Source organism: Taudactylus pleione, unplaced genomic scaffold (genome assembly GCF_031769625.1).
Source record: "Taudactylus pleione unplaced genomic scaffold, aTauple2 ptg000860l, whole genome shotgun sequence".
Classification (NCBI taxonomy): domain Eukaryota; kingdom Metazoa; phylum Chordata; class Amphibia; order Anura; family Myobatrachidae; genus Taudactylus; species Taudactylus pleione.
The window spans coordinates 659,306-678,940 of NW_028285262.1; the positions used below are offsets into that span (position 1 = coordinate 659,306).

Sequence of the window (19,635 nt, forward strand, 5' to 3'; positions counted from 1 at the left end):
CGCTGAGTAATATGATGTGTGACACCTGTATATCTGTGTGCTCCTGAATCTGTATATAAGAGACTGCGCTGAGTAATGTGATAGGTGAAACCTGTATATCTGTGTGCTCCTGAGTCTTTATATGGAAGACTACGCTGAGTAATGTGATATGTGACACCTGTATATCTGTGTGCTTCTGAGTTTGTATATGGGAGACTGCGCTGAGTAATGTGATATGTGAAACCTGTATATATGTGCGCTCCTGAGTCTGTATATGGAGACTGCGCTGAGTAATGTGATATGTGACACCTGTATATCTGTGTGCTCCTGAGTCTGTATATGGGAGACTGCGCTGAGTAATGTGATATTTGACACCAGTATATCTGTGTGCTCCTGAGTCTGTATATGGGAGACTGCGCTGAGTAATGTGATAGGTGACACCTGTATATCTGTGTGCTCCTGAGTCTGTATATGGGAGACTGCGCTGAGTAATGTGACACCTGTATATCTGTGTGCTCCTGAGTCTGTATATAGGAGACTGCGCTGAGTAATGTGATATGTGACACCTGTATATCTGTGTGCTCCTGAGTCTGTATATGGGAGACTGCGCTGAGTAATGTGATATGTGACACCTGTATATCTGTGTGCTCCTGAGTCTGTATATGGGAGACTGCGCTGAGTAATGTGATATGTGACACCTGTATATCTGTGTGCTCCTGAGTCTGTATATGGGAGACTGCGCTGAGTAATGTGACACCTGTATATCTGTGTGCTCCTGAGTCTGTATATGGGAGACTGCGCTGAGTAATGTGATATGTGACACCTGTATATCTGTGTGCTCCTGAGTCTGTATATGGGAGACTGCGCTGAGTAATGTGACACCTGTATATCTGTGTGCTCCTGAGTCTGTATATGGGAGACTGCGCTGAGTAATGTGATATGTGACACCTGTATATCTGTGTGCTCCTGAGTCTGTATATGGTAGACTGCGCTGAGTAATGTGATATGTGACACCTGTATATCTGTGTGCTCCTGAGTCTATATATGGGAGACTGCGCTGAGTAATGTGATATGTGACACCTGTATATCTGTGTGCTCCTGAGTCTGTATATGGGAGACTGCGCTGAGTAATGTGATATGTGACACCTGTATATCTGTGTGCTCCTGAGTCTGTATATGGGAGACTGCGCTGAGTAATGTGATATGTGATACCTGTATATCTGTGTGCTCCTGAGTCTATATATGGGAGACTGCGCTGAGTAATGTGATATGTGACACCTGTATATCTGTGTGCTCCTGAGTCTGTATATGGGAGACTGCGCTGAGTAATGTGATATGTGACACCTGTATATCTGTGTGCTCCTGAGTCTGTATATGGGAGACTGCGCTGAGTAATGTGATAGGTGACACCTGTATATCTGTGTGCTCCTGAGTCTGTATATGGGAGACTGCGCTGAGTAATGTGACACCTGTATATCTGTGTGCTCCTGAGTCTGTATATGGGAGACTGCGCTGAGTAATGAGATATGTGACACCTGTATATCTGTGTGCTCCTGAGTCTGTATATGGGAGACTGCGCTGAGTAATGTGATAGGTGACACCTGTATATCTGTGTGCTCCTGAGTCTGTATATGGGAGACTGCGCTGAGTAATGTGACACCTGTATATCTGTGTGCTCCTGAGACTGTATATGGGAGACTGCGCTGAGTAATGTGATATGTGACACCTGTATATCTGTGTGCTCCTGAGTCTGTATATGGGAGACTGCGCTGATTAATGTGATATGTGACACCTGTATATCTGTGTGCTCCTGAGTCTGTATATGGAGACTGCGCTGAGTAATGTGATAGGTGACACCCGTATATCTGTGTGCTCCTGAGTCTGTATATGGAGACTGCGCTGAGTAATGTGATATGTGACACCTGTATATCTGTGTGCTCCTGAGTCTGTATATGGGAGACTGCGCTGAGTATTGTGATATGTGACACCTGTATATCTGTGTGCTCCTGAGTCTGTATATGGGAGACTGCGCTGAGTAATGTGATAGGTGACACCTGTATATCTGTGTGCTCCTGAGTCTGTATATGGGAGACTGCGCTGAGTAATGTGACACCTGTATATCTGTGTGCTCCTGAGTCTGTATATGGGAGACTGCGCTGAGTAATGTGATATGTGACACCTGTATATCTGTGTGCTCCTGAGTCTGTATATGGGAGACTGCGCTGAGTAATGTGATATGTGACACCTGTATATCTGTGTGCTCCGGAGTCTGTATATGGGAGACTGCGCTGATTAATGTGATATGTGACACCTGTATATCTGTGTGCTCCTGAGTCTGTATATGGAGACTGCGCTGAGTAATGTGATAGGTGACACCTGTATATCTGTGTGCTCCTGAGTCTGTATATGGAGACTGCGCTGAGTAATGTGATAGGTGACACCTGTATATATGTGTGCTCCTGAGTCTGTATATGGGAGACTGTGCTGAGTAATGTGATATGTGACACCTGTATATCTGTGTGCTCCTGAGTCTGTATATGGGAGACTGCGCTGAGTAATGTGATATGTGACACCTGTATATCTGTGTGCCCCTGAGTCTGTATATGGGAGACTATGCTGAGTAATGTGATATGTGACACCTGTATATCTGTGTGCTCCTGAGTCTGTATATGGGAGACTGCGCTGAGTAATGTGATATGTGACACCTGTATATCTGTGTGCTCCTGAGTCTGTATATGGGAGACTGCGCTGAGTAATGTGACACCTGTATATCTGTGTGCTCCTGAGTCTATATATGGGAGACTGCGCTGAGTAATGTGATATGTGACACCTGTATATCTGTGTGCTCCTGAGTCTGTATATGGGAGACTGCGCTGAGTAATGTGATATGTGACACCTGTATATCTGTGTGCTCCTGGGTCTGTATATGGGAGACTGCTCTGAGTAATGAGATATGTGACACCTGTATATCTGTGTGCTCTTGAGTCTGTATATGGGAGACTGCGCTGAGTAATGTGATAGGTGACACCTGTATATCTGTGTGCTCCTGAGTCTGTATATGGGAGACTGCGCTGAGTAATGTGACACCTGTATATCTGTGTGCTCCTGAGTCTGTATATGGGAGACTGCGCTGAGTAATGTGATATGTGACACCTGTATATCTGTGTGGTCCTGAGTCTGTATATGGGAGACTGCGCTGAGTAATGTGATATGACACCTGTATATCTGTGTGCTCTTGAGTCTGTATATAGGAGACTGCGCTGAGTAATGTGATATGTGACACCTGTATATCTGTGTGCTCCTGAGTCTGTATATGGGAGACTGCGCTGAGTAATGTGATATGTGACACCTGTATATCTGTGTGCTCCTGAGTCTGTATATGGGAGACTGCGCTAATTAATGTGATATGTGACACCTGTATATCTGTGTGCTCCTGAGTCTGTATATGGAGACTGCACTGAGTAATGTGATATGTGACACCTGTATATCTGTGTGCTCCTGAGTCTGTATATGGGAGACTGCGCTGAGTAATGTGAAATGTGACACCTGTATATCTGTGTGCTCCTGAGTCTGTATATGGAGACTGCGCTGAGTAATGTGATATGTGACACCTGTATATCTGTGTGCTCCTGAGTCTGTATATGGAGACTGCGCTGAGTAATGTGATATGTGACACCTGTATATCTGTGTGCTCCTGAGTCTGTATATGGGAGACTGCGCTGAGTAATGTGATATGTGACACCTGTATATCTGTGTGCTCCTGAGTCTGTATATGGGAGACTGCGCTGATTAATGTGATATGTGACACCTGTATATCTGTGTGCTCCTGAGTCTGTATATGGGAGACTGCGCTGAGTAATGTGTTATGTGACACCTGTATATCTGTGTGCTCCTGAGTCTGTACATGGGAGACTGCGCTGAGTAATGTGATATGTGACACCTGTATATCTGTGTGCTCCTGAGTCTGTATATGGGAGACTGCGCTGAGTAATGTGATATGTGACACCTGTATATCTGTGTGCTCCTGAGTCTGTATATGGGAGACTGCGCTGAGTAATATGATATGTGACACCTGTATATCTGTGTGCTCCTGAGTCTGTATATGGGAGACTGCGCTGAGTAATGTGTTATGTGACACCTGTATATCTGTGAGCACCTGAGTCTGTACATGGGAGACTGCGCTGAGTAATGTGATATGTGACACCTGTATATCTGTGTGCTCCTGAGTCTGTATATGGGAGACTGCGCCGAGTAATGTGATAGGTGACACCTGTATATCTGTGTGCTCCTGAGTCTGTATATGGGAGACTGCGCTGAGTAATGTGATATGTGACACCTGTATATCTGTGTGCTCCTGAGTCTGTATATAGGAGACTGCACTGAGTAATGTGATATGTGACACCTGTATATCTGTGTGCTCCTGAGTCTGTATATGGGAGATTGCGCTGAGTAATGTGATAGGTGACACCTGTATATCTGTGTGCTCCTGAGTCTGTATATGGGAGACTGCACTGAGTAATGTGATATGTGACACCTGTATATCTGTGTGCTCCTGAGTCTGTATATGGGAGACTGCGCTGAGTAATGTGATATGTGACACCTATATATCTGTGTGCTCCTGAGTCTGTATATGGGAGACTGAGCTGAATCATGTGATATGTGACACCTGTATATCTGTGTGCTCCTGAGTCTGTATATATGGGAGACTGCGCTGAGTAATGTGATAGGTGACACCTGTATATCTGTGTGCTCCTGAGTCTGTATATAGGAGACTGCGCTGATTAATGTGATATGTGACACCTGTATATCTGTGTGCTCCTGAGTCTGTATATAGGAGACTGCGCTGATTAATGTGATATGTGACACCTGTATATCTGTGTGCTCCTGAGTCTGTATATAGGAGACTGCACTGAGTAATGTGATATGTGACACCTGTATATCTGTGTGCTCCTGAGTCTGTATATACTGGAGACTGCGCTGATTAATGTGATATGTGACACCTGTATATCTGTGTGCTCCTGAGTCTGTATATGGGAGACTGCGCTGAGTAATGTGATATGTGACACTTGTATATCTGTGTGCTCCTGAATCTGTATATGGGAGACTGCGCTGAGTAATGTGATATGTGACACCTGTATATCTGTGTGCTCCTGAGTCTGTATATGGGAGACTGCGCTGAGTAATGTGATATGTGACACTTGTATATCTGTGTGCTCCTGAGTCTGTATATAGGAGACTGCGCTGAGTAATGTGATATGTGACACATGTATATCTGTGTGCTCCTGAGTCTGTATATAGGAGACTGCGCTGAGTAATGTGATATGTGACACCTGTATATCTGTGTGTAAAGGCATGGCATGTATATCTGTGTGTATAGGCATGTATATCTGTGTGTAAAGGCATGGCATGTATATCTGTGTGTAAAGGCATGGCATGTATATCTGTGTGTAAAGGCATGGCATGTATATCTGTGTATGAAGGCATGGCATGTATATCTGTGTGTATAGGCATGGCATGTATATCTGTGTGTATAGGCATGGCATGTATACCTGTGTGTAAAGGCATGGCATGTATATCTGTGTGTATAGGCATGGCACGTATATCTGTGTGTATAGGCATGGCACGTATATCTGTGTGTATAGACATGGCATGTATATCTGTGTGTAAAGGCATGGCATGTATATCTGTGTGTAAAGGCATGGCATGTATATCTGTGTGTAAAGGCATGGCATGTATATCTGTGTGTAAAGGCATGGCATGTATACCTGTGTGTAAAGGCATGGCATGTATATCTGTGTGTATAGGCATGGCATGTATATCTGTGTGTAAAGGCATGGCATGTATATCTGTGTGTAAAGGCATGGCATGTATATCTGTGTGTAAAGGCATGGCATGTATATCTGTGTGTAAAGGCATGGCATGTATATCTGTGTGTAAAGGCATGGCATGTATATCTGTGTGTAAAGGCATGGCATGTATATCTGTGTGTAAAGGCATGGCATGTATATCTGTGTGTAAAGGCATGGCATGTATATCTGTGTGTAAAGGCATGGCATGTATATCTGTGTGTAAAGGCATGGCATGTATATCTGTGTGTATAGGCATGGCATGTATATCTGTGTGTAAAGGCATGTATATATGTGTGTAAAGGCATGGCATGTATATCTGTGTATGAAGGCATGGCATGTATATCTGTGTATGAAGGCATGGCATGTATATCTGTGTGTAAAGGCATGGCATGTATACCTGTGTGTAAAGGCATGGCATGTATATCTGTGTAAAGGCATGGCATGTATATCTGTGTGTAAAGGCATGGCATGTATATCTGTGTGTAAAGGCATGGCATGGCATGTATATCTGTGTGTAAAGGCATGGCATGTATACCTGTGTGTAAAGGCATGGCATGTATACCTGTGTGTAAAGGCTTAGCATGTATATCTGTGTGTAAAGGCATGGCATGTATATCTGTGTGTATAGGCATGGCATGTATATCTGTGTGTAAAGGCATGTATATCTGTGTGTAAAGGCATGGCATGTATATCTGTGTGTAAAGGCATGGCATGTATATCTGTGTGTAAATGCATGGCATGTATATCTGTGTGTAAAGGCATGGCATGTATATCTGTGTGTAAAGGCATGGCATGTATATCTGTGTGTAAAGGCATGGCATGTATATCTGTGTGTAAAAGCATGGCATGTATATCTGTGTGTATAGGCATGGCATGTATATCTGTGTGTAAAGGCATGGCATGTATATCTGTGTGTATAGGCATGGCATGTATATCTGTGTGTAAAGGCATGGCACGTCTGTACGAGTCTCGCATATCACATTAATCAGCGCAGTCTCCTGGTGCGTCCTACTGTAGTTGTATCGCAAAAATAGATGCCTTGCGCTAGCAGAGTCTCACAGGACCAAGCTCGCCGAGAGGGACTGTGTGTCGCGACTGCAGCCGTAACGCGAGCTGTGCAACCTCTGCCAGTACCCAAGGCCTCGGCGCAGTCGCTGCCCTGACGGCAGCTGTATACAGATATATGCATTGCAGAGTGCTGGGGCGGCACCCGCTACTTAGAAAGCCCTTAGGACACGTCCGTCACCCATTGTTCTGGAGAGTCAGGGTCGGGGTGCGCTGGCCGTGCCACGGCGCTGTTTATCCCGCACACGGAGCCCCAGCTGCTGACTTGGGTCAAACAAATTGTAATGTAGGAAGCAAAGTAAAGTTACAATAAAAAAGAGCCTCCTGTAAATGGTTACATATAACCCACTTCTGTGACTATAGACACTATGTACTGTGCCCGGATCGGTCCGGGGTCCATAGCAGACGCAGCCCCTGCACCTACGGTAGTTACGCTACTGCCTATAGTCGCCACACGTTGCATGCTCATTCCAGTATTATTATATAACATAGAAGTACTTTGCACATGGTGATATACAGTAAATGGCCAGAGAATATCTAGCACAGAGGAGGTAAAGATAGTGTCTGCAGAATTAGACTGCAATGTGGGGGAGGGGAGACGGAGACGTTACCTGCTGTACGAGAGACCGTGCTTCTTTGGAGACATATTCCGGCATGTTGAGGGACGTGTGGGTGCTAATTCCTGCTGGGTGACAATCCACCAGAGCCTGGAGAGACAGAGACACAAATTACCCCCCTTCACTCTCCTGAGGGTAAACTCACTGCACTAAAGTTACTTTTATTCTTTATAGCAACATTTTTTTTTTCCAATGATTGTTAAAATCTCTGTAATGTCAGATACACACAACACAAAAAGATAGAACAAAGCGAGACATCGTATAGTACCAAACCCCCACCCATCCCGCAACAGAAAGATCAATCAATGAATTAGAGAAGGGTACGCCGGATTGTCACCCAGGTTTTCTGCTGGCACTATGGCTACACTACAAATATAGAACAGTAGCGCACGTCTTATGCCGCCAAGTGGATCACAGAGCAGTGGAATAAAAAAAGTTTGAAAGCACTTCCATGTCTGATTTGTGTGTTCACAGCAGGAATGGAGAGTTATATAGTGGGAGGAGCAGGGTCCCCAGCAGCACAGAGTATATCAGGAGATGAGTGGTGTGTTAGTGAGGACAGGGCTGCATGTGACAGGGGCAGTGACATGATGTGAGGAGGGGAATGGACAGCAGGAAGCCACAGACTGAGAGTTATATAGTGGGAGGAGAATGGTCCCCAGCAGCACAGAGTATATCAGGAGGTGAGTGATGTGAGTACAGGGCTGCATGTGACAGGGGCAGTGACATGATGTGATGAGGGGAATGGAGGCAGGAGGAAGCCAGAGACCGAGAGTTGGAGGAGCAGGGTCACCAGCAGCACAGAGTATATCAGGAGATAAGTGATGTGTTAGTGAGGACAGGGCTGCATGTGACAGGGGCAGTGACATGATGTGAGGAGGGGAATGGAGGCAGCAGGAAGCCAGAGACTGAGAGTTGGAGGAGCACAGCGTCTCAGCAGTACAGAGCAGTGATATCTGGCAGCTATCAGACTGCTTCAGGAACATTGTGCTGTCCAACATAATGCCAACAGAAACCATATTTAGATATTTTACTGGGTTGCAACAGTACTCTATCTAGAGACTCTATTTTACTCTGCTAAAAAAAATAAATCACAAAATACACACACACACACACACACACCTACTGTAGCTGTAGCTACGTTTCTACTAGCAAAGGGCTCAGTATTGTACAGTAGTTTGGGGTAACATGAAGACACGGTGTGAGAAGTTGGCCAAGGGTACAGATTCATGCTCTCTGCCCGTTAGGACCAGGCCGACCATTGTACACGGTGTGGCTGGACCTTAATGCTCCACAGATGCCAATCATCCTAATCACAGTGTGTGTGGGTACATGGGCTTACAAAGAAGGGGATGGGGGAGGCGGGTGGGCAGGTGTCCGGCAGTCTGTCGCCCTCATCAGCAACCAGATCTATGGAATTTGGATCAGATTGAATTATGGGGGAAATCACTGTGCGATCCCTGTGACAGTACAAAGTATGAGGGACATTTATCACATGCAGCCTGCAGGGGGCGACAGACGTGGTATAGTGGTGTCAGGACATCCTGGTTATACCTATGAGGAAGAGACGCAGGTGCTGTATACGGTGATAAAAGGTTCTTTCAAAATGTTGAATGTTAAAAATAAACACCTCACACACTTTCTACGCTGCAACATCCCCGTCGTACAAGACACTGTACATTATACAAAGTATTTCACTATATAACTGCCCGGCATGAACACGTACATGTATACGCATGATTACAGATTATGACAAGAATAGAAATATGAGGCTGCGAGCATGATAAATCCGGTAACCTTAGCTTTCATCTTCTGTCACTATATTTCAGAGGTTACCCAGAAATAGCCGGGAAGCTGCTGGTACAGGCGAAATGTGAAAAGTGTAATGTAAGATACTTCCTATGCATTACGCTAATTGCTTTCCAAGCAATATTATTTAACCGTGTGGTGCCGAGCTGCTGCTCCTGCGCCCTACAGTAACGTGTAAGGATACACAGGCTGGCGCAGGGTCACAGACCTCTATATAGGCCATGGAACGCAGGCCAGATTATAGAGGCCTGTAAGTTATGGACGTGCGGCTTCTTGAGGATGCAAAAACTTTTTCTGACTTTAAATGCTTGTCGCTGTAATCAGATCTGCGTTACAGCGATATAAGTATCTGCGTCACCGCTATATAAGCATCTGCGTCACCGCTATATAAGCATCTGCGTTACTGCTAAATAATTAACTGCGTCACCGCTATATAATTAACTGCATCACCGCTATATAAGTGTCTGCGTCACCTCTATATAAGTATCTGTGCCACCGCTATATAAGTATCTGTGTCACTGCTATATAAGAGTCTGTGTCACCGCTATATAAGAGTCTGTGTCACCGCTATATAAGTATCTGTGTCACCGCTATATAAGTATCTGTGTCACCGCTATATAAGTGTCTGTGTCACCGCTATATAGGTGTCTGTGTCACCGCTATATAAGTGTCTGTGTCACCTCTATATAAGTATCTGTGTCACCGCTATATAAGTATCACTGTCACCTCTATATAAGTGTCTGTGTCACCGCTATATAAGTGTCTGTGTCACCTCTATATAAGTATCTGTGTCACCTCTATATAAGTATCTGTGTCACTGCTATATAGGTGTCTGTGTCACTGCTATATAAGTGTCTGTGTCACTGCTATATAAGTGTCTGTGTCACCTCTATATAAGTGTCTGTGTCACCTCTATATAAGTGTCTGTGTCACCTCTATATAAGTGTCTGTGTCACCTCTATATAAGTGTCTGTGTCACCGCTATATAAGTGTCTGTGTCACCTCTATATAAGTATCACTATCACCGCTATATAAGTATCTGTGTCACCTCTATATAAGTATCTATGTCACCTCTATACAAGTATCTGTGTCACCTCTATACAAGTATCTGTGTCACCGCTATACTAGTGTCTGTATCACCGCTATATAAGTGTCTGTATCACCGCTATATAAGTGTCTGTATCACCTCTATATAAGTATCTGTGTCACCTCTATATAAGTATCACTGTCACTGCTATATAAGTATCTGTGTCACCGCTATATAAGTATCTGTGTCACCGCTATATAAGTGTCTGTGTCACCGCTATATAAGTGTCTGTGTCACCGCTATACAAGTGTCTATGTCACCGCTATATAAGTATCACTGTCACCTCTATATACGTATCTGTGTCACCTCTATATAAGTATCTGTGTCACCGCTATATAAGTATCTGTGTCACCGCTATATAAGTGTCTGTGTCACCGCTATATAAGTATCTGTGTCACCGCTATATAAGTATCTGTGTCACCTCTATATAAGTATCTGTGTCACCGCTATATAAGTATCTGTGTCACCGCTATATAAGTATCTGTGTCACCTCTATATAAGTATCTGTGTCACCGCTATATAAGTCTGTGTCACTGCTATATAAGTGTCTGTGTCACCGCTATATAAGTGTCTGTGTCACCTCTATATAAGTGTCTGTGTCACCTCTATATAAGTGTCTGTGTCACCTCTATATAAGTATCTGTGTCACTGCTATATAGGTATCTGTGTCACCTCTATATAAGTATCTGTGTCACCTCTATATAAGTATCACTGTCACCTCTATATAAGTATCTGTGTCACCGCTATATAAGTGTCTGTGTCACCGCTATATAAGTGTCTGTGTCACCGCTATATAAGTGTCTGTGTCACCGCTATATAAGTATGCAGAACTGAACAAATCTGAAGACGCGTGCAACGCAGCATTGGCAACACGTGCGTCTAGTTTACAAGTCAGCGCCAGCAGCGGGCATTCACACTTGCCTTGCAACAGGTGCAAAAGAGATGCTTCCTGACAAGCGTATAATTGTTGTTCTGCGTGAGCGGGATGTGTGTCAGCAGGATGCGCCTGTGCTGGAATGTGCCTGAGCGGGATGTGCGTCAGCGGGATGTACCTGAGCTGGAATGCGCCTGAGCGGGATGTGCGTGAACGTAGTTAGTGCAATTTCATTATGTAAGATCGCCACTTACCACCCCCCTTCTGCTTACCCGTTACCAAGGTTTGACATGTGCGCGTCTGCAAGTTCATAGGCTTGCGTTCAGTTTCTGAGCATGCCCAGAGCAAGATCATGCGCAATACGGTGCGCACACTGGTGTAATAATCGCTCTATGTGCAATACGGTGCGCACACTGGTGTAATACTCGCTCTATGTGCAATACGGTGCGCACACTGGTGTAATACTCGCTCTATTTGCACTATGGTGCGCACACTGGTGTAATACTCGCTCTATGAGCAATACGGTGCGCACACTGGTGTAATACTCGCTCTATGTGCAATGCTGGACATCAGCAATCACATTCACCGTAGTCTGAAATCATTGTCTTAGGGCCACATTCAGCACGGATCGCAGTTGCTAATACGCACGCAGTCGACCGATTGTCTTGCACTGCGCATGTGTATGCATGCACGAACCAGCTGCTGTGATCAGTGCTGCAGCAGTGACGCAGACTCATCGCAGAGTGATTGGCAGGGAGTGTCATTTATGGGTGATGACGGGGGGGTGGTCGGGCGAACGCAGGCGTGCCAGTGCGTTGGGCCTAAATTAGTCACTGCAATACCATACGCAGCCTGAGGCCTCATACCGTGCGCTGACGTTAGCAATTCCTGAGCGAGGTCTGGCCCATCTTACCTGTGCGTATGGGTCCGATGTTACTCCATGTTACCAATGGTTTCGCTATGTTTGCCATTTATACGTATGTGAGTAAGGGGAAGTGGGCGTCCTTATGTCAGGCTACGATCTCAATGCGAATGCATACATTTACATATCACTGCTGATATTAGCAACTGCGCTGCGTGCGTGTAAACAGAATAGCGATCCGTAGTGAATCTGGCCCTTAGTGCAGAAGAAATGCTGCAGGTATCCCTGGCACTGCCAGCCATGCCACCACTGGGGTTACAGGACTATTGCATTGTATTGTGCCACTGATATAATAAAGGGTTTATCTTCTCCATACACACCGTCCCTCTATATATTACCCTTCAGCACTTCACATGTCAATGAAGCAGCATATTCCTGGCATTAAAGAGATTTACGAGAAAACCACGTATTCGCCATTCACAGACCTGTACGTGCCGCTGCTAGATACTCGCCCCTAATAGTGACTCATTACACAGCAGCCATTTCTTCCGCTCAGTATGAATGAGAACACACGATCCCCTTCCTGAGATCAGATAACCGCACATGTAGCAGAAGGGCTGCTCCGGTCTGATAAACACAAATCAGTGCAATTACCATGTGCTGTCTGTCTTACAAGGAAACCGCCTCTGTCAGCCGAAGAGGAGCTGCGCCTGGACTCACTGAGGACCACAAACCAGGAGGAAGGTGCTTCAGACCAAGGGTAGACAAATTGTGGCACTCCAGCTGCTGTGGAACAACACTTACCAGCATGCTCTGCAACAGTTTTAGCATGCCCTAACAGCAAAACAGTGTCAGTCTGAACGGCCAAATCGTTTCAGGACATGCTGGGACGAATAGTTCCACTAAGTTAGTTTTAGTGCGCTTTTAGTGTGCCACTATTCTGGGGCCCAATGTTTTGGTGCGCCGTTATTCTGGGGCCCAATGTTTTAGTGTGCCATTATTCTGGGGCCCAATGTTATAGTGTGCCGTTATTCTGGGGCCCAATGTTTTGGTGCGCCGTTATTCTGGGGCCCAATGTTTTAGTGTGCCGTTATTCTGGGGCCCAATGTTTTAGTGTGCCATTATTCTGGGGCCCAATGTTATAGTGTGCCGTTATTCTGGGGCCCAATGTTTTAGTGTGCCGTTATTCTGGGGCCCAATGTTTTAGTGTGCTGTTATTCTGGGGCCCAATGTTTTAGTGCGCCGTTATTCTGGGGCCCAATGTTTTGGTGTGTCATTATTCTGGGGCCCAATGTTTTGGTGTGTCGTTATTCTGGGGCCCAATGTTTTAGTGCGCCATTATTCTGGGGCCCAATGTATTAGTGCGCCATTATTCTGGGGCCCAATGTTTTTTTGTGTGCCGTTATTATGGGGCCCAATGTTTTGGTGTGCCATTATTCTGGGGCCCAATGTATTAGTGCGCCATTATTCTGGGGCCCAATGTATTAGTGCGCCATTATTCTGGGGCCCAATGTATTAGTGCGCCATTATTCTGGGGCCCAATGTATTAGTGCGCCATTATTCTGGGGCCCAATGTTTTGGTGTGCCGTTATTCTGGGGCCCAATGTTTTGGTGCGCCGTTATTCTGGGGCCCAATGTTTTAGTGCGCCGTTATTCTGGGGCCCAATGTTTTAGTGCGCCGTTATTCTGGGGCCCAATGTTTTAGTGCGCCGTTATTCTGGGGCCCAATGTTTTAGTGCGCCGTTATTCTGGGGCCCAATGTTTTAGTGCGCCATTATTCTGGGGCCCAATGTATTAGTGTGCCGTTATTCTGGGGCCCAATGTTTTAGTGCGCCGTTATTCTGGGGCCCAATGTTTTAGTGCGCCGTTATTCTGGGGCCCAATGTTTTAGTGCACCACTATTCTGGGGCCCAATGTTTTGGTGTGCCGTTATTATGGGGCCCAATGTTTTGGTGTGCCATTATTCTGGGGCCCAATGTTTTAGTGTGCCATTATTCTGGGGCCCAATGTTTTAGTGCGCCATTATTCTGGGGCCCAATGTATTAGTGTGCCGTTATTCTGGGGCCCAATGTTTTAGTGCGCCGTTATTCTGGGGCCCAATGTTTTAGTGCGCCGTTATTCTGGGGCCCAATGTTTTAGTGCACCACTATTCTGGGGCCCAATGTTTTGGTGTGCCGTTATTATGGGGCCCAATGTTTTGGTGTGCCATTATTCTGGGGCCCAATGTTTTAGTGTGCCATTATTCTGGGGCCCAATGTTTTAGTGTGCCATTATTCTGGGGCCCAATGTTTTAGTGTGCCATTATTCTGGGGCCCAATGTTTTATAAATTATTTATATATATATATATATATATATATAGTTGTGAAATTGTAATACAAAGCAAATTTCAGTCTACAGACAGTGTTAGTACAGGTTGCACCAGGGAAACCAAAGACATACCTTTCTCGTGAGAAGTTCAAAGAGAAGTGCGCCGAGGCTCCACCAGTCACAGGCCTCCGTCTCCTCCGCTATACCTCCAACCTCTGCAAACAAAGAGTTTTACACTTATTATCGTCAGGGAAAAAAAACATACTTAAAAAGTGTAACTCGGGTCTACGCACAGCGGTGGCAGCCATTTTCCTCACTGAACCAGTATATCTGAGCATAAAGCTCATTTATTCAGGGGCAAGTGACATCACTGAGGCACTCCAAGCTTCAGAACTGATAGGCTGTAGCCTCGGGTACTGGCTCCACCCACAAAATGGCTGCTTCCATGATGTGCGGATGTTGAGCGCACAGAATATATATTTATGCACAGATGAGGAATATATTGTCTCATATTACTACTCATATCCCAGATATAATTAGCAGCCAAATAATGGAAAGAATATGTGTGTGGGGGAATACAAACAGGAACACACAGTACAAATATCTGTGTGCACCGGAGTCTGTATATGAAGCACAACGGAGATTGTAATGAAAAAGCTGCGGACGCTACATTGTAGCACTTCGTATACAGATTCAGGGACTCAGGCGTATACAGATATACACGTGTTGCATATAAAATTAATCAGCACCGTCTGCTGGTGCGTCCTAGTTACAACGCATTGCGACGCATTTTTACATACAACTGTGTGCCGGTCATTAGTACCGGTTTGGATAAAACAATCTGAATATTAGCGCTCTTTATATCTCCAAGTGAAAACACACAAAACACAATTTTATTTAAATTCATCTTTTTTATCTGGTACGGTACAATTACAATATTACCCTGGTAGCCACCCGCCAAGGGTACATTAGTGTTCCCGCTAGGCTGTTTAGCGGGGCGCCGCACCCTGCCCAAGTTACAGTGGCAAAATCTGCCCTACCCTTATAGCGGTGCCCTGCTAAAGCAGCCTGCCCTGTGCCGTGCCAACCCACGGGCCACTGTGTCCCTTGGGTGAGAAAAGTTGCGGGTCCTGATCGCCGCCAGATGAATAGACGCCATGCGCACAGCATCTATTCACAGAGAGGGGAGAGCTTTGGGGAAGCCCAGCACATCCGTAAGTGTGTCACAAGGACACGACCCCTCCCGGTCGGCTACGCTCTCTTTTGGAAGCCTTGCCCGCACCTCAGCACTCTGCCCTTCCCCAATCTGTCATGAACACTATCAGGTGTTACAGTAGGTGTATCAGCACCCAGCGCCCGTCCTTCACTCTCCCTCCATCCCCCTGAGCTTACCAATAACGCCAGCGGGAGAGCGGGGTTACTCCAGAGCCGGCCAGGTTGCAGCGGCTGCTGGATTCTACAGTGCGCAGCCACCCCGGGCACCTGACGACCCTGGCGCTCTTATGCGGCCGCACGCATTGAAGGTGCATCACGCTGGCCCTAAATACTATACAGTACATGGAAGGGGCAGTGCTAATTAGCTTTGGCCCAGTACTGACTAAGAGGGCAGATTTACTAACGGGAGGTTTGTAACAGCCACGGATCATTGGCGGCTTTGACCAATAGTTTTAACACAACAAAAAAAAATCCTGAGATCATTTTAAAACTAATCGCTCACAGACGCTGATGATTGGGGACTTTGGGAAACCTCCCCCTTGGTTTGGTGGTGGGGGGAGTTAGATTTACAAACCGCACATTAAAGCACATGAGAACTTGTGGTTTGTAATAAATCTCTCTCACGTTTGTTACCAGAATGCACCTGTTTTTAATTTACAATATTTAGACAAGAGCTATAAATGTGTAAAGAGATAAATTCTATATGCATAATAAGACACGTACATACATAAGTGATATTATAAACCATGCTATATATATATATTGTACAAGACACCTTTGATGCGTAACAATGGGATATTCCTACCAGATCAATTAAATGCTTTGTTCAAAAGTTCATGTTCGGAAAAGTGAAGTTTTATTATTTTGTTTTATGTTCCACTAAAGACTCAACTTAACTTCTGTAGACAAAGTAACCAACCAGGTTTAACAAAAGGATATTTCCCCACAATGTATCAGCGCCAGGAACCAGCCTCAATACCAATACTGCTCGCTCTGATTGAAGTAACTAGTTATAAATGTAGAGTGAAGTCTGTTCTGCCAGTACGGATACATCATTGGTTACATTTATATGAGTAAATACTGTATACAGCTCCCACTTCCACCTACAGCTTCTCCAACCTGGAACGTGCTCAGTACTGTACGGAAAACACAGATTCCAAACATATTAGCTGTATGTTTACCGATTAATGTTTCACAAGTGCTGGCACCGTCGGGCCGTCTATCGGGGGCCTCTCTAGACCTGTTCGTTTCTACGCATTGCAGAAAGTCCGCGACAAGAGACGCGTCATTTTACAGGAATAGACATTTGCCCCGAAACTAAAACCAGAGATGTCAGATAGATACAATCACAGAAATGATTGTGTTACTCTGCATTATATACGCAAAACATTAAGGCAGAGGTTCTCAAACTCTGTCCTCAGGACCCCACACAGGTCATGTTTTCCAGGTCACCCAGCAGGTCCACAGGTGTATTTATTACTCACCGGCACATTTTAAAAGATCCACAGGTGGAGCTATTTATTTTAATTGTGATTCTGTGAGGAGACCTGGAAAACATGCCCTGTTTGGGGTCCTGAGGACCGACTTTGAGAATCTCAAAGGACTTCTAATACGCAATTTTAATAGATGTATGAATTCCTGTAAATAACAATATCAAAGCAATTTTTGATGTCATGAAAAAAGAATGGACAAGTTTTATTGCTGTGTGATCATTAATGTAACACAATAAAGGTGATCGTTTCCATACAGTGTAGTCATGTTATTCATTTGTCTGACGACTTTCACACAGATATCACAGCGTTGGGATACGTTTAAGAAGCCGGCGGCCGCAATCCCGACCGCCGGCTTCCCGAATCCTCTTTCCCACCTAGGGTTAAATGACAGGCGTCTAAAATGTAGATGCCTATCATTTTCCCAACGCCGGGAGACAGGCGCCCGGCATCCCGATCGAAGGATGCCGGGCGCCGCGAGCAGACAGCCGCGGGGGGGGAGTTAGGAATAGGGCACCCGGGGGGGAATTAGGGTTAGGCACCCCCCAGGGAGGGTTAGGCTAGGGGGAGGAAGAGTTAGGCAGCGGGGAAGGGGGGGGGGTGATGCACTTAGAGGGGGATTAGGGTTAGGCACTTGGGGGGGAGGTTAGGGTTAGGTACCCCTAAGGAGGGTTAGGGTTAGGGGGGTTGGTTAGGTTAGTTTATACTTACCTTAGGACGATCGGGATTTCCAGCGCTGTCGGGCTGCCACAGCCGGGAATCGCACTGCCGGTCATGCGACAGCCGGGATCCCATACCGAGTGCTACAGCGTCATATATAGGTGTATTTTGCAGTAACATTGTTTTCCGTGCAATCCAGCAGCCCACGTCCTGATTAGTCTCCCTACCAAATGTGGTGACGTTCCTGTTGTAAGGGGTCTATTCAGCAATGATTTTTTTTACATAAAAAGTACGGAAACTGTGATTCTTTAGGTAAATCCCCCATTCAGCAAAGGGATAATGGAGAAGGTAACGTAATTATCTTCTCCATTAATTCCCTATCACAGAGTACCGCACTGTAGGGATCAGCCATTGATCTCTACAGTACTTTAAAGCTTTTCGCTATTCAGCAAAGCAAAACGTGTTAAATCACTCGAAAAATATTTACTTTATATAACGCCATCTCAGAATGGCGTTATACAGTGCATCCGGAAAATATTCATAACGCTTCACTTTTTCCACATTATGTTATGTTACAGCCTTATTCCAAAATGGAATAGATTCATTTTTGTCCTCAAAACTCTACACACAATACCCCATAATGACAACGTGTAAAAAGTTTTTTTTTAGATTTTTGCAAATGTAATTAAAACAAAAAAAACACTAAGAAATCACATGTACATAAGTATTCACGGTCTTTGCCATGAAGCTCAAAATTGAGCTCAGGTGCATCCTGTTTTCACTGATCATCCTTGAGATGTTCCCACAGCTTAATTGGAGTCCACCTGTGGTAAATTCAGTTGATTGGACATGATTTTGAGAGGCATACACCTGTCTATACAAGGTCCCACACTTGACAGTGCATGTCAGAGCACAAACCAAGCATGGAGTCCAAGGAATTGTCTGTCGACCTCCGAGATTGTCTCGAGGCACAAACCTGGGGAAGGGTACAGAAAAATATCTGCTGCTTTGAAGGTCCCGATGAGCACAGTGGCCTCCATCATGGAAGAAGTACGGAACCACTAGGACTCTTCCTAGAGTTGGCTGGCCGTCTAAAATGAGCGATCAGAGGAGAAGCGCCCTAGTCAGGGAGTTGACCTAGAACCCGATGGTCACTCTGTCAGAGCTACAGCATTCCTCTGTGGACAGAGGAGAACCTTCCAGAAGGACAACCATGTCTGCAGCAATCCACCAATCAGGCCTGTATGGTAGTGTGGCCAAACAGAAGCCACTCCTTAGTAAAAAGTACATGGCAGCCCGTTTGGAGTTTGCCAAAATGCACATGAAGGACTCTCTGCTCTGATTAGACAAAGATTGATTTATTTGGTGTGAATGCCAGGCGTTATGTTTGGAGGAAACCAGGCACCGCTCATCACCAGGCCAATACCATCCCTACAGTGAAGCATGGTGGTGGCAGCATCATGCTGTGAGGATGTTTTTCAGCGGCAGGAACTGGGAGACTAGTCAGGATAGAGAGAAAGATGAATGCAGCAATGTACAGAGACATCCTGGATGAAAACCTGCTCCAGAGCGCTCTTGACCTCAGACTGGGGCGACGGTTCATCTTTCAGCAGGACAACGGCCCTAAGCACACAGCCAAGATATGAAAGGAATGGCTTCAGGACAACTCTGTGAATGTCCTTGAGTGGCCCAGCCAGAGCCCAGACTTGAATCCGATTGAACATCTCTGGAGACATCTGAAAATGGCTGCACACCGACGCTTCCCATCCAACCTGATGGAGCTTGAGAGGTGCTGCAAAGATTAATGCCCAGAGATAGGT

General features: G+C 45.5%; 1 protein-coding gene across 2 annotated transcripts in view; it reads right to left on the reverse strand.

Moving 5' to 3' along the window:
• Positions 1-19,635, reverse strand: part of RPS6KC1 (ribosomal protein S6 kinase C1) — a 194,056-nt gene that overhangs the window by 18,165 nt on the left and 156,256 nt on the right. For both annotated transcript variants that reach the window (XM_088458853.1, XM_088458852.1), the window contains 2 exons: positions 14,583-14,665; positions 7,505-7,600 (listed from right to left, as the gene is read on the reverse strand). In XM_088458853.1, the coding sequence (XP_088314979.1) occupies positions 7,505-7,600; positions 14,583-14,665 (179 nt within the window). The remainder of the gene's footprint in view (positions 1-7,504; positions 7,601-14,582; positions 14,666-19,635) is intronic.